This window comes from Sus scrofa, chromosome 17, assembly GCF_054392235.1.
Source record: "Sus scrofa isolate SSC_HxYL_T2T_F1_AM1 chromosome 17, Sscrofa_HxYL_maternal_Yorkshire_Landrace_v2.0, whole genome shotgun sequence".
NCBI classification, from domain to species: domain Eukaryota; kingdom Metazoa; phylum Chordata; class Mammalia; order Artiodactyla; family Suidae; genus Sus; species Sus scrofa.
Genome location: NC_139399.1, coordinates 67,056,004 through 67,070,830, shown reverse-complemented (window position 1 = coordinate 67,070,830; position 14,827 = coordinate 67,056,004). Strand labels below are relative to the sequence as shown.

The following is a 14,827-nucleotide window of genomic DNA, read 5'->3' as shown; positions in this document are numbered from 1 at the left end:
CTGGCACAGAACGGGCCTCGCTAATTGCATGTGAACTCTCATCTATTCACACACAGGTGCTGAATTCCATTAACCCACGACGAGGAAGAGGCGGTGTGGACATCTGTGCCACCCACCTGCCCGGCCCCTCTTCTATTGGGAAACTGTCTCCCCTCTACTCTTAAGGGCAACAGCAAAGGTGACCGCAACCCAACCCCCCACACAAGGACAGGTGCATGACCCAGACCTGGCCACTCAAATCCCCAGTGACTGGTTCTGGAGAGACACCTGCCCTGAGCAGGCCAACCAGATTCAGTCTGGGGACTTGGGTTGCAAAGAGGAGTCAAGCATAGACAGGCAGGGTAGGTCCCAGAGGGGCTGGTGGTGATGACCCAGAAGAGGAGCCAAGAGGTGGAGAGAAACTGAGTCCCAGTGACGTCCTCAGTACCTCTGGATCCAGCCAAGCCTGAAGCCCTTGTCTCTGTCGCATGAGATAATGAGTTTTTTGTTTGTTTTTTGTCTAGGCCAATTTAAATAGAGTCTCTTTTCCTCACAACCCAAAGAGTCCGTTCTGATACAAGCACACAGAGTTTAAAATTCTACCTCCGGTAGCAACATTTCAGAAGAAGATAAGCAGGGTGTCTGTTTGGGGACAATAAAAGCTTGTGATGAGAAACACTGCTATCATACTGGCAGCCGCAGCTCTGTGAGCCTTGTCATCTCATTCTGGGAGTCTGGACTGTGGCCCCAAATCCCACATTAAACCAGAAAGGGCTGAGAAATTCATCTCTCTGGCTTCTGTTTATAATGAGAGATGAAGACTCTCCCAGCCTTTGACTAAAGTCTCACATATTACTGTTTGCTCTCTGGAGCTCCCGGGCGGCCTGAGCTTTCTGGGAGGTAGCTGAGTAACGCTTAGGGCTCAGCAGCCTGCAAATCAATTAATCTCCTCTGCAAATTGCTACCCAAGTCTAATGAATTGGCGAGGCACAGAGGAAGTTCTGCGTGGTGCTGTGTCCTTTGCAGTGACGGAGCTGTCTCGGAGCAGACCGAGACAGCGTGCCTCGGCCGAGGAACAAATCTATTAATATTTGGAGAGAACATCAAATTGTACCCAGTGGACTCAAAGTTTGGTCAAGAGCAGCTCACCGCTCTGTGATTTAAAAACAAAATAGTCTGTTCATCCGTCCACGTGTTTTTCCATTGGATAACAGCAGCCTTCCTTACGGTGTGTCTGGGCAGTGGACCACCCTGCCCCCCGCAGTGGGTGGGGTGCCAGGCCCTCCTTGCCACGGGTGTTCAAGGTAGCATCTGTCACTGTCTTGGGGATTTTTTTTTCCCCAAGTTTGAGGGGGTCGAGGAAAGAAGAGGTACTCTCACATGCCACCAAAGGGAAGGGAAATGGACAGCAACTTGGAAAGATTAAAAAGGTGCCACAGAACATTCAAAGTCCATGCTCGGAACTCCTCCTCTCGGGTCTTCCCTAGAGAAACCCTCTGCTGGGGCCACGGAGCCAGGGACAGCGGATCCAAGGTGCACCATGCAAGAGGAAGAACCGGCTGTGATGAACCATCCGTCCTTAGGAAAATCAGCACCTCACCCCACAGTAGCTCCAGCCAGGGGGATGGTCCCCGTTTATAAGGTTGAGATGGGTCCGTAAGCAGCGCCCGTGTTGGGGGACCATGGCATGGTGTCAACACACAAAAGGCAAGTGGCACAGGGAGATGGGCAGTGTCGAACCGCGCATGCTAGACGCACACGCCCACATGCACGCACACAAACACGTGCAGAAATAATGACCTGGCCAGTGCCCTCCTCGTTCCAAACTGTAGTTTTATCTGAGGGGGGCGTGGGGAATGGGGGTGGCGGTCAAAGCGAACATTAGCCTTATTACCACATTTGAATGTATTACAAGAAGTATCAGTCATGATTACACACATAATTAAAAACAAATAATTAACTTGGGGGGGGTGCTGCACTTGCATCATGCAGAAGATCCTGGGCCAGGGATTGAACCTGTGCCACAGCAGCAACCCAAGCTGCTGCAGTGACAACACCAGATCCTTAACTACGGAGCCACCAAGCAACTCCAATAATTACCTTTTTTATCCCTCCAGGTGGAGCATCCCTCTTCCCAAGTCCTCTTCATCTATTTATTTATTGGCTGCACCTGCAGTATGCAGATGTTCCTAGGCCAGGGATTGAACCTGTGCCACGGCAGTGACAACACCTAATCCTTAACCCACTAGGCCACCAGGGAGCTCCCTCCAAATCCTTTTAAAACCCAACCATGTCCAACTCATTCCAAGAACTTTGGCATCAGCCTCCTGGTATCCACGCCACCTACCCCAATCCTTGCCTCTACTTGGAGTGAACTTCTAAAACCCTGTACTGGCTGGTCTCCCTCTGCCCTCCTCTCCTGCCCACAGAGCCTCCACTGGCTCCCACTGTTCTCAGAAGGATGTACCTCCCGCCCACCCAAGGTCTTGGATGTGCCCGGTCCCTCCCGCCTCCTCTCTCTCACCCTCAGCGTTTCCCACCATCCCTCCTTCAGCCAAGGCAGCACGCCCACTGCGGGCCCCCGGGTCAGCGTCTCAGACTCTCACACATGCAGAGTCTGAACCTGCCCAGGAGGCCCCCCCACAGCCTCCTCCCCCTCGCCCCCTGCCGAGAGGCAGAGGAGGGAGGGTCTGCGAGGAGGGTGTTTGCAGAGTGCTGCTCTGCTCTGTCCAAGAGAGAGTTAAATTGATGCAGCTGAAGGCCTTGCAAGCACTGAGGAAATACTCGATAAGACAACAGAAGCCAAGGGGATCTTTTGGACAGAGAAAAAGCGGATGTGACAGCCCAGCAGAGGCCCAGGGAGGGGCTCAGACCCCCAGTCGGGGATGAGTCACAAGCCGGAGGAAGCTGTTTTCCCTAAATCCCTCTGATTAAGAAGAAAGTCTCAACCGGATGCTAATGGACCTCTAACGCCTCCCAAAGTCTTCCAAATCCTCTCTGAGCACCAGGAGTACACACAGGCTTATGATCTTCTGCCCACAACGGAGCCCAGTGAGAATTTATTTACCAAGGAGACATTGTTCATAGGCTTTCCTTTCTGTAACCTCCTCTTGATGGCTTCCCACTTCCAATGTTGCTCAACCCTTTCTCTTTCAAATAAATGTATTTTATGCTTTTTTGGTAAGTGAGCTTAATGGTGAGTAAATCATCGCATAGGTGGCATGCAGACGGGGCAGTTCGGAGAGTGGCACATGCATTATCTGCGTTTAGGAGACACCGAGGGCCCCAGATTCACCATCTGGGTGGGTCCCCGGACGCCTCTGAGTCTGTTTCTCCCTCTGCAAAATGGGAATTTTGCAGGTTTGTTGGGGGGATTTGAGGTGTGGCTGAAACTCCAAAATTGCAAGTGCCTTCTGAAGTTAAGGGGAGATTTTTCTAAAAAATCTCACTTTGAAATGTCGTCCTGAACCTCATCGTGTTTACTGCTAGAAGCCATGCCAGCTGCAGGAAATTGCAAAATGAGAAACTCGGTGGAGTTCTTATCGGTCAATAAAACATCCCCCTCAATCGATAGGACTTGAGATGTGTCATCCGGCACAGGGCCACGCTGGGCTCCTCTTCAGAGTCCAGTTTTAGTCCGTGCGCTGGCAGAAGCAGCACGGCTTCCAGGGAGCCCAGCAAAAGCCCAAATAATTAACCCCAACCCCATCAATGCTCTCCATTCAGTTCTGCAAAATGCGTTTCTATGGGAATCTACATGAGCATTCTCTACACCACGGAACGTTTTAATGCATCTCCGCATCGAGCAAGGAGAATAGGTCTCCGTTAATGGAGAGGGTCCTTTTAGCACAAAGAATTTCCATAATAAATTTTAAAAAAGCTGCCATGGCATCAGCTAGAGAGAAAGAAATGTACACATAAACACAAAAACAGGGCAAACCTAATTATGAGATTCTTGTTTGCAGCCCAGGGTCAACAACTGTGATATTAGGGAAAGGGTAATAGGGCCGTGTGCTGATGGGTTTACAGGCTCCCAGAACCTAGAACATCTCACTTGAAAGGCAAACAGACATGAATGACGTGCGTCCTCCCCCGCCAGGCCTCACATTCTGAAAAGAAGAGTATTCATGTCAGGGCAGTGACCGCGTCAGGAGGGCTGCATCAAGGACTGTGTGGCCACAACAAAAGAGAATCAGGTGGTGTCACCCACTCTGCATGGACCTGTGAGTTTTTCGATTGCTTTTTCCAATGGAAAAAGAACACAATAACAAGAAGAAAAAATGGCACTCAAACGTGAGCACACAAATACACGTGCGCGTACACACACACACACACATTTGCAACCCTTCCTCTCCTACATCCCTGAGACCCTCACTTGGGAAGCAAACAGTGGCCAGATCATCTTCATAACAAGTGGCGAAGTTCCCTTTAAGCTACAAAAGATGGCCTTTCACTGACCACTCACCGCATGGAATCACTGTCAAGTGGCCATCGGCTCCCCCAAGTCGGTACTGGGGGAGACAGGTGCTCAGGTCAGATGAGACACCACCCCCGCAGGGTCCCATCCCACCTTCAACCTAAGCCCCGACTCCGGAAACTCACTCCCTCCCACCCAGAAGACACAACTCCAATATCTTAGTTAATTCTCACAACAAACCAATCCATTAAGACGGCATCACAGTTTCAGAAGCTTAGTGCCAAAAACAGACACCGCACAGCCAGGTGGGCAGGTCTGAGAATTCCTCACTAGAAATTGCTCTTTGTTGTTAAAACAGCCCGAAAGAACTGAGTACCTCTCTTTCTCTCCTGCCTTTCCCTCGGTGGTCCTTAAACGCGGTATGTATGAGCATTTCTGCTCCGGGCTCTGGACCCCACTCACACGCTTACGATTGATTTGGAGAATTTTTAAAGATAATGTTGACGTCCAGTGGTTTTGACGAAAGTGCTGGCTTGGGAAACACGTCCTCCACTCAAGATCTGATAGTGTGAGAGAGGACCCTGGTCAAAACCATCCGAGTTAAGGTGTGCGGGTTCAAAGTCACCCTCTCTAGCTCACAGGCTAGAGCAAGGAGAATAGGTCTCCGTTAATGGAGAGGGTCCTTTTAACACAAGGAATTTCCATAATAAATTTTTAAAAAGCTGCCATGGCATCAGCTAGAGAGAAAGAAATGTACACATAAACACAAAAACAGGGCACAGTCTCTGGCGGCACGAGCCAGAGACTCCTCAAGGTTGAAGACGGCCATTCTGCCAATTTGAATCTCTTCAAAGGGGGAGGGGGTGGGGGAGCTGGAACTTTCTCTAGATTAAAAAAAGTTTCTTTCGTGAGGAAAAGAAGGATGGAGTTTCCTTTATGCTGGTTATAGGCCTCTGCCACCCCAACGCAATGCCCACTGGCTTCTCCCATTGCCAACGCATCTCCAAAACACAATCAAGAACACAAGCTCCAGAGGGCGTATGCCCCTTCTTTCCTTCCTAAAGACCTGGGGCTGGTTTGGGATGTCCTTTCAACAGAAGCTGAACTCCAAGGAAGCGTATGATAAGGAGACTTAGTTCTGCTTGTTCAGTTATTCATTCAACAAACACCAAGGACCTGCTAGGCCCCTGGTGAGGAGAAGATGACCTATCAGCTGGGTAAACAGGGTGTTTATCAACTGAGGTCCTTGCCACCGAGGAAAGGCCGCCCAAAATGAATTCACAGTAAATTCACAGTAATGAGCCAAAATTTCACAGTAACGAGCGGAAAATTAAGGACTTTGAGAACTTATCTAGAAAAACAATGAAACCAAAAGTGGTGAAAATACACAGGTGAACCTGCAAAAAAAAAAAAGTAAAACAAACTTCCAGTTTGTGGCTTATGATGGCAAACTCGAAGCTGCTTGTTAACACCAGCAAAGGTTAATCATGTGTTGATGGGGGCAGAGTGCATTTTTACCCAAAATTACAGGGCAGAACAATGGGCTCTTGTTCAGTTTCACAGGTACTTGCAGAGCGAGGTCGTCCAGAGGGACCTCTTCCCAGCCCCCAAACACGCTGGCGTTTTCTCGGTTTTTCTGAGGACTTCTCTTAGCCGCTCTCTTGGAATTGGCCTCAGCAGGCTTCCCTGTTCATTAGCTGCCTCGTCTGATTCTGCCAATGGGTATGAATCAACTCACGGTCGCTTCCTTCCATCTCATGAAATCCTATGTCTTGAGCACAGTTTGTGGTTTCCCTTGACAGCTGGTTTACATGACGCTGTGAAAATTCATCTGCGGGCGGGTGGGGTGGTAAGAATTGGGGGAGAGGGAGGGAGAAAGAGAGAGGGGGAGAGCAAGAGGAAGTGGGGGAGACAGAAGGAGGGGAGAGGGAGAGAGGAGAGAGAGAGACGGGGGGAGAGAACAAGAGCGAGAGGGAGCGAGGAGGTGTCTGTCTGGGGTCTCCATTTGTCAGCGGTCAGGGGACGGGCACCGTCATTACCTCCCCGGCGCCCAGACTGGGAGCTTCCATAAAGAGCGTTCAGACTCTAAGGACTCGCCTCAAGGAGATGTTTGCTGCCCTGGGGATAAGCAGTGGCTTGATACCTAAGAGTCATCTTTTGACCAATCTCTTCAGTGGAGAAGCTCCCGTTTCTGAGTCAGTCTGCCCACCTTCGCGCCTGGGCCCTGATCCCGAAACCACCGCGGGTGAGGAAGGACCTTCTCCGACCTAGCAGCATCCCTGCCCGGCAGAGTCGCATTTAGCCTGGGGTTTGGGCTGCTGCGTTGGTGTCTAAAAGGAAACTTCCAGCTCCCCCACCCCTCTGCTGGGAACTGGGATGGGGGGAGGGCGAATTGAGGTTTTAAAGACGTTCAGTTCTCAGGAGAGGCTCCGAGACTCCCATCACTGAGAAATCTTACAAATTAGGTCCCTACCCTCTCTCGCTCCTCTGGCCTTCTGCTAGCGGATGGCTTCATTGCCAAGCCATCTGTTAATCTGAATGATTAGTACCAAGCTATTGGAATAGTTTAAAGGAGAGGGAAATTAAGCATCCTTTTAAAAAATATTTTTCAAAAACATCCTCTCTCTCATCTTCATAAATTATTGACAGGAAGGTTCTCCAAAAATACGGAGAAGAAAGAATCCGTTATAATATCTTATTTCAGCCCCTGGATACAAGCAGTCCTGACTACTTATTTTAAAATGTTTCGCTGATTCTAACCGGCCTTCAAGGATCAGGGCCAAAGGTTGGCCCTACCTTTTAATTAGGAAATGCCCCCTCCCCAAAGGTTATTCTCAGTCTCATTGTTGGAGTTCGCCAAGTCCTCCCAGTGTACAGCCCCTCCGGTCACCCACAACAGATCACCCTATTTTGTCCTGTCGTGGAAAACAGGTCCACCTCCCACGAAAATATACACACTTGCACGTGGGCACACACACACACACACACACACACACACCACGGCGAGGTCACCCCCCTCATCAAGAAGCCAGCTCTCATCTCTTCAACCAGGACCTGCCCGGTCAAAGGAGACAAGAAAGCTGTTTGTCAATAGTGGACGGCCAAGGTCCATCTTTGGGTTCCTTTGAAGTCACAGCACTTTGTCTTCTAACACCCAACAATCTTGGAGTGCCTGTCACTCTGCTGTGAGATATTGGCTCTGGGAAGTGGTGGCAATAAACTCCCAGGCTCCTTTGATTTCCAGATGGTATTTATTTTAATGCACCCACTGCCCTCCGACTCAACGGCGTCCATCACGTCCTGCCCACCTGGGACTTGCTGGTTTACCTGACCCGCCATCCTTGCCCCCACTCTGACCCTTCAGTAAGGACCGGGGGCGATGAACAGTCGGGGCAGTGCCTGGACCACACCCCGCAGGCCCACCCTTAGTGGACATACTCCCTGTGCTTCCTAACTGGGGGTGGGAGGGGCCCTTTGAAAATGGGCACCAGGGACCCAGACCCCGGGCTGTTCCGATTTTAAGCATGAAAGTGCAGATGTCGTCACCACCCATGTCGGGGCCCACCCCCCCCGGGGGACCTGAACCATACTTGGCTTCGCATTTGGACTCTCCGAGCCCCACGTTTTTATTTCCCTTCAGATTAATTTTTTTCTGTGTGGGGCTGGTGTTACCTGCCCCCCCCCCCTTCATTGGCACCCCCTATTTTGCTCTTAGGAGTTTGGTATGAAAGACGGACGTTGAGATCAGAGGCTAGAAAAGCAGGATTCCACCCGCATGGGGTGAGGAGGGCCATTTCCGGGGGCTGAGAGAAGTTTCTCAAGGGCGGGGGGGGGGGAAAGGGGGGGTGAAGAGGACGGGAAAGGTCAGGGGCATTCCAGTGGGCCCCTCCCGCCAGGGTCACCGTGAGCACGCTGGGTACACGTACAGATTAGGAAGAGTAGTCACTTCCGCAGGAGGCTGTGTGCAAAGACCCCCCTGCCCAGCCCATGGGAGGAGAGAGGAGCCCCTGGTTTGGGCTGGCAGCCCCGTAGCCCATTCCCAAGCAGCGCCGGGTGGGGTGGGGTGGGGGGTGGAGAGCTGAATTTCAGCCCCTATTGACACAACCACATAACCACACGTGGAGCCCTGCCCACCACAACCCATCCTGCCCCAGGCCCTCCTCCCAAGGAAGAGCTAATGGGTCCCCACCCGCCACATGCATCTCAGGATGGAAACCACCTGGGGTCACTTGGACGCCCCCCCCCCCCCAAGTGTGAACATGTCCTGCTGGGTGCTGGGCGATTCCATTTTAACGAGTACACATCCATTTAGGTTTACAGTAGAACCTTCCTGCCAAAACTTTGCACACAGAAGTGCACGGGTGATACGCATGCCTGTCCACTGGATGTCCATGGGCGCTGCTGCCTTTTTCACTTAGAAACACCTTTTTTTAAAAAAGGAAAGAAAAGAAAGCTCTTTTTAAGGTCCCTCCTGTTGGTTCAGACAGGGGAATAGTTACGGAAGCGGTTAGTGGCTGAAATGTGCCCCCCCCCCCAAGGTATGTCCAAGTCCAAACCCACAGAGCCTGTGGCTATGACTTTACTTGGAAAAAGGGCCCTGCACATGAAATGGAATTGGGCATCTCAAAATAAGACCATCCTGGATTTAGGGTGGGCCCTAAGCCCCATGGCAAGTGTCCTTATAAGAGAAAGATGGGAGATTTGACCCAGCGAAGCACAGGCGAGAAGCCACAGGATGATGGAGGCAGAGGCTGGAGGGGTGTGGCCACAAGCCCAGGACGCCGGGAGCATCCCCTACGGAGCCTCTGGAGGGACCGTGAGCTTCCTGGTCTCCAGGACTGAGAGACAATACATTTGGGTTGTTTTAAACCACCAAGTTTGGGGCAATGTCTTCAGCAGCCCCGGGAAACCAGCGCAGGCGCAACTCAAATGGAAACACCGGCCTCAGCGGCGATCCCTGGCTGGCACGGGTCCCAGGGCACGCCGGCCCACCTGGCCTCAGACAGACTCCCAGCTCACGGCCGTGCCTCTGCTCAGCGCCCCCCGGGTCCAGAAAGCCTCTGTCCTCCTCTCCCTGCGTCTGAGTTTCAGGAGCAGCCCTCTCTCTCCCAAGAAAAGGACGCCTTAGGGTTCGTCCCCCAACACAGACCGTGTCCCCCACCGAACAACAGAGACACTGGCTCCCACGGCTGCCTGCTCCCGCGGCGCTCGGCCTATGCCAGGTTTCACGCAGTACGTGAATAACCATCAACACCGCCAGCCGCTTTAGGGCCTGCGAACTGCTGGCCGCACATCAGCTCGCCGGACCCTCCCACGGAGCCGCTGGCTGGGTGAGACCATGGCAGCCCGCCTGTCTGGACAGAAGCTTCCAAGGAGGAAGCTCACTGACCTGCCAGCAACATCCTCAATGTATCTGAGCAAACGGTGGACTGCGAGTCGGTCTGTATCTAGCTGGGACCACATTTATCCAGAGCAGGGATTTCTTCCTCCTTGTAGCTCCGAGCTTGGAGCTCAGGATGAGAACCATGAAAACCGACAGAGCTTCCAGGAGCAGCTGGATTCGGTCCTCTCTGAGGTGCTGGGGAGAGAGCTGGCGCGCACGTTCTGCCGTTTGGGACCCTGGTACAGTTCTGGTTGGTTCTGCCGGGTGCTGTTGGAGGCAGTATCACCCAAGCACACCCAGTGGGTGGTTCCATGGGCTTCTCTGCTCAAGAAGCGGGAAAGTGGCGGAGAGGAGGGTGAGGAGCCTCAGAAAATGGAGAAAGAGCAACGCCCGGTTCCCTGACTGCATTTTCCTCGACCCCCACTGGCCCGTCCCATGAGCTCTCAACCCTCAACACACCACAAAAGACGACGGCTCTTCCCTCCATGAACGGCCATCCAGTGGGGCAGATGCCTATGTGATTCAAAGTCCACTGAGAAAACTAATCCTTGCCTAATCAGAGAGGGCTTGGGGGTTGGGGGTTGGAGGTCAAGGGGAAGCACAGAAGTGCCCCCTGCCCGCAGGGAGCGGGGCGGGGAGGTGCTGAAGCTGCGCGAAGGTGGAGGAGTCGGTGCCCCGGCCAACCCTCCCCGGGACCAAACCCCCAGACATCAGACAGAGCCCAGGGCCTGCCCTTGAGCCAGAGAGACAGGAATCAGCCACCAAAGGATTCGGTGGCCAATGGCCAGATGCCCCCCCTCCGCCCCCTCCCAGATGGTTTTCACCTTCCCCAGTCAACACACTGCAGACAGGGCTAAGGCTGGGCTCCCCACTGCCAGCCAGAGGGGGGAAGGTGGGGGGAGGGGGGAAGCGGGAGGGGTGAGAGGAGAGACGGTGGTCCACAGACATTAAGCGATTTGCCCTGGTGGCCCAGTGACTGTGACTTAAAATAGCCCTCTTCCAGGAAGCAGTCTCCCCGGGCCTGTCCTTTGTTTATTTCCGAGCACGAGGAAGCCTGCCCCTCGACCGCCTCGCGTGTACGAATGTTCCCCGCGGCTCACACCTAACAAGCCCTCTGCAGACTTGTATTCCACACTCTCTCGCAAGTCCGTCCACAGACCCGCGGGAGCCTCCCAATGGCCCTGTAGAAAGAATCGGGCCAACTTCCTCCTTAAAGATGGGGAGGCGATGGGGGCGCCAAGAGTTCAGAGTCAGGCTTTCCAGGTCCTGGACAGGCCCAGCACACACGGCTGGTACTCGAGCAGGCCTGCCGCCTTCTCAACACCGGGCTCTCAACATCAGCACCCAGTACCCTCTGCACTCGTGTAGGGTCTCGGCGACTGTCCCACAGATGTCACGCCTTTGTCATCATCACACACGCACCTGTCCCCCCACTGCCTCCAGCCCCTTCCACACCCCAGCAGCCTGGTGCTCAGTGTGGATTCACCTCCAAGGATGGCCTTACCTGCCACTTCCGAAGAAGCCTGCCCATGGGTTCCGCGTGGATCCGGTCCCTTAAGCGGGGGCGGGGGGCAATCTTTTCTCAGTACCCAGCGTGGCTTCCGCAGTCTGCTGGCTCTCAGCTGGACGCGACTGTGTAAGAAAATCCCTTTGTACCTGGGGGACAAAAAGCACACGTGCAGTGACCGGCCTTAAGAGCGTGTGCCCAGGAGCTCATAGGCACCGAAACGTGATGCTCAGAGAATAAAATCCACGGGGGGTGCTTGGGCGGTCGCGGGATCCTGAGGCCCAGGCAGCGTATGGCATCTCGGGAAGCCCTCCTCCCTCTAAGACTTGTTCTCCTGCCAGGACATGGGGGTAACACCAGGACCCAGCTCCCTCATGCAGCTGTTACAGGGACGAGGTGAGACTGGGCTTGGAAAAATGCATCCCACACTGGCTAGCATACAGCAGGTGCTTAATAAAGGCCAAGTGCTGTAATTAAACACTTAATTACACAGTCTTGACTGCTTCCTAAACAGACTGTCCAGAGAGATCTCTGCAGAGACGGAAGAGTCCTACGACCTGCCTTGACCGATACAGTAGCCACTAACCACGGGCAGCTGTGGAGCAACTGAAATGTAGTTTATGTGACTGAGGACCTGAGCTTCACATTCAATTTCAGTTTAATGAGTTTAAAGAGCCACATGTGGCTAGTGGCTACCCTTACTGGACAGGTCAGCTCTAGAGGGTCTCCTAGGAAAAATGGGCATCACAGATGGACAAAGCAGAGTCTTCACATTTCAGAGGGAGGACACGACACGGGGCGAGAAGGAAAACACTGAGCTTCTACTCACAGTTATCTTTAGCTAGACTTTCCTCTATCTACCCTGGCTCGCCCTTTATAACGGACAGAAGACGTGAGGCGAGCAGAGCATACGTACAACTTGTAAATGAACAGTTACGCATTTCTTAGGGTGCAGGTTTTACCGATAGGAATGTGCAACCAAACCAAGACCAACGAGCTAGTCTAGCGCCCCCACCTGGCAGGTGTGGCCACTTTTGCTGTGTGGCCAAGCGGGAGCCATTAGCTTGACTCAGGTCCCCGTGCCATTTTGCTGGAGGCCACCGGCGGCGGTCAGCTCTTTGAAGGAGATCTTGGCACTGCTTCTAGCTGTCTGGTTGAGCCACAGGACCCCTCCTCTTTAAAAGCCTCAGCTTATGAGCATTTAACTCCCACAGTGATGCTCTTTAGAACTACCCAACTGGGGAGGAAGTGAGGCAACCTGCTTGGCCATTTTTCTGTCTCCTTTGCCTGAGCTGCTGCCAACATCCAGCTGCAGTCCCCTAATCGCCAGGGCTGCTCGCAGAATTTGAAATGAGGTCTGCAGAGCACAGTATCCTCTTGGGCGCTGATTTTTATGGCAGCAACAAGGAGAAAGTGACTTTTCCTTCATCTTTTTCATGTCTGGGAGAGGCTCCACGGGCAGACACTGTTGCCTCCCTGGCCTTGGGCAGGAGCTGTCACTCGCCAGGGGGCCTGCCTGTTTCTTTGAAACAGTCCATCCCTGCTTGTCAAGACCACAGGCCCCTGAAGGAAGTATCTGAGCCAAGGTGGGGAGCAACAGGGCTGCCGTTCTGCTAATGACAAAGCCCTGAGCCAGTCAGGGTCCTGCTGGCCTGGGCAGAGTGACTTCCAAGCCTGGAGACAAAGGGAGGAAGGAAGGTGGGGGGGCAGGGCTTGGCAGGGCTATCGTCTCTTGTGTGCTGCGGGTCACCTTTGCCCCCCCCCGTCGGTGGGGAACTGCCACGAGCTTGCAGGTGCTAAGAATGGCACAGTTTGAACTGCAGGGAGGTACGCTTTTGGGAAAACGGACAAGAGCAGCAGGGAACTGCACTCAATGAAAACAGCTAGGAGACTGCAGGCAGAGGCCAGCCACTGGATGCAGGCCTCGTTAAGGTGGAATCTGGACCCTCTCGGCCTTGGGGGAGCCCAAGTGGATCTTGGCATTGTCTTCAAAGCACTTTTTGTTCAGTCATGGGCCGGGTCTCTTTCTCCCCTGGGTTGTCCAGAACCTTCTGTGTGCAGCCCCTCTTCCAGCAGCGTCACCCTGGGAATGAACAGCCAGGGCGGGGCAGGGACTGTAAGCTCGACCTTACCATCACGCACGGCCTCGCACAGTTCTGCAGACGCCACCTTCACCGGGCTGCTCGTCCGGCCCGGCCTCGGGGGTGTCGGCTCCTGGGAACCATACCTACAGCCTTCTCAAGAGGGCCGCCCTTGGCCAATGGGAGCCGGCGTGCCTGGAAGGCCTGGGGAGTGTGCGCACCCCTCTGGAAAGACCCTTAGCCACTGACCAACTGTCCCCAGGTGTGAGAGCTCAGTCCCTTTGCCTCTGACCAGGACAACCTCTACGATGCACATCACGCCCCAGAGCTCCCGGTGGGATCGGGCAGGACTGGACACCCCAGCATCTTGCCTGGCTCTTCCCCTTGCCCTTGTCTGCTCCCCTCAGCCCTTGTGAGCCACCTGAGAGCCCTCCCTCTGCAAATCACCTGCACAAGAAGCCCCTCCTTGGGTTCTGCTTCTTGGGAACCCAACCTCAGATGCAAGACTCCGGCATTGCCCTCAGCCTCTCTCCTCTTCACCCCCACCCACCTACTTCCCCCAGCGGCACTCGCTGTGTTTGCCAGACCCCTGGAATATACCTGTATCCTTGTGAACAGATCATGTCCCTTCTGCGCGTGACATTGTCCCACTGAGCCATTCTTATTCTCACTTTCTTTTCACTCAAGGCTGTTTTGATGATCAATCTCAGTTTTTGTATTTACATCTAATTTTCTGCTTTTAGGTGGCCAGCAGACTGCTTGACATTTAAAATACATAAATAAATAAGCTGCTATTTAAGAGCCATATTTTAAATCCCACTCTTCTCGACTCATCCTCTGCCTCTTGGTCTCCCTGCAGGTGTTCTCTCATAAAGGAGGATGAGCCCAACATCTCTGTGTGTAGGCCTCGTGGCGGACCAATCAGAAAAAAGCTTTCTTGCGCATGTCAGCTCCAGCAGGTGACTGGTTGGCCAAGGTCAAGAGCTCAGGGGACAACAGTTTGGACTGGAGTCCAGTGGGAAGCCCACGAAAAGAGGCAGGGTGGGGTCTGCCACGTATCTTGATACCTGAAAGCCACCGCCCGCCCTGCCTGCTCCATCCTCACCGTGACCCCCATGCCCGCTGCCCCTTTTATCAGCCAAGTCTTGGGAGACTTGAGGGTTTGCGGCACCCATGCTCCCCTGGGGAGGGATCACGTGGTCTGTCATGTGATCCCCCTCGCTCTCCTCTCCTGACCCCACTGGGGGTAAAGCAAAGAGAAGCAGGGGTTGGGTAGGGCGGACCCTCAGCCTCCCGCCAAGCAGGACCGGGGCTGGGGCCGGGCGGGGGAGGAGGGTCAAAGCACTGGCACGGGGGGGGGGGGGGGGGCTGTGACAGAGGGTCTCAGCCGCGCGCAGCGGCAGCGACCGCATCCCCAGGGCTGCGTCTCCATCTCACTTTAGAGACTGGCTTCCTCTCAT

At 53.7% G+C, this 14,827-nt stretch overlaps 1 protein-coding gene across 3 annotated transcripts in view; it reads right to left on the bottom strand.

The window, feature by feature from the left end:
• Positions 1-14,827, bottom strand: part of ZNF831 (zinc finger protein 831) — a 106,285-nt gene that overhangs the window by 40,110 nt on the left and 51,348 nt on the right. For all 3 annotated transcript variants that reach the window (XM_005673065.4, XM_013985522.3, NM_001123087.1), the window contains 1 exon segment: positions 11,284-11,435. In XM_005673065.4, the coding sequence (XP_005673122.3) occupies positions 11,284-11,435 (152 nt within the window).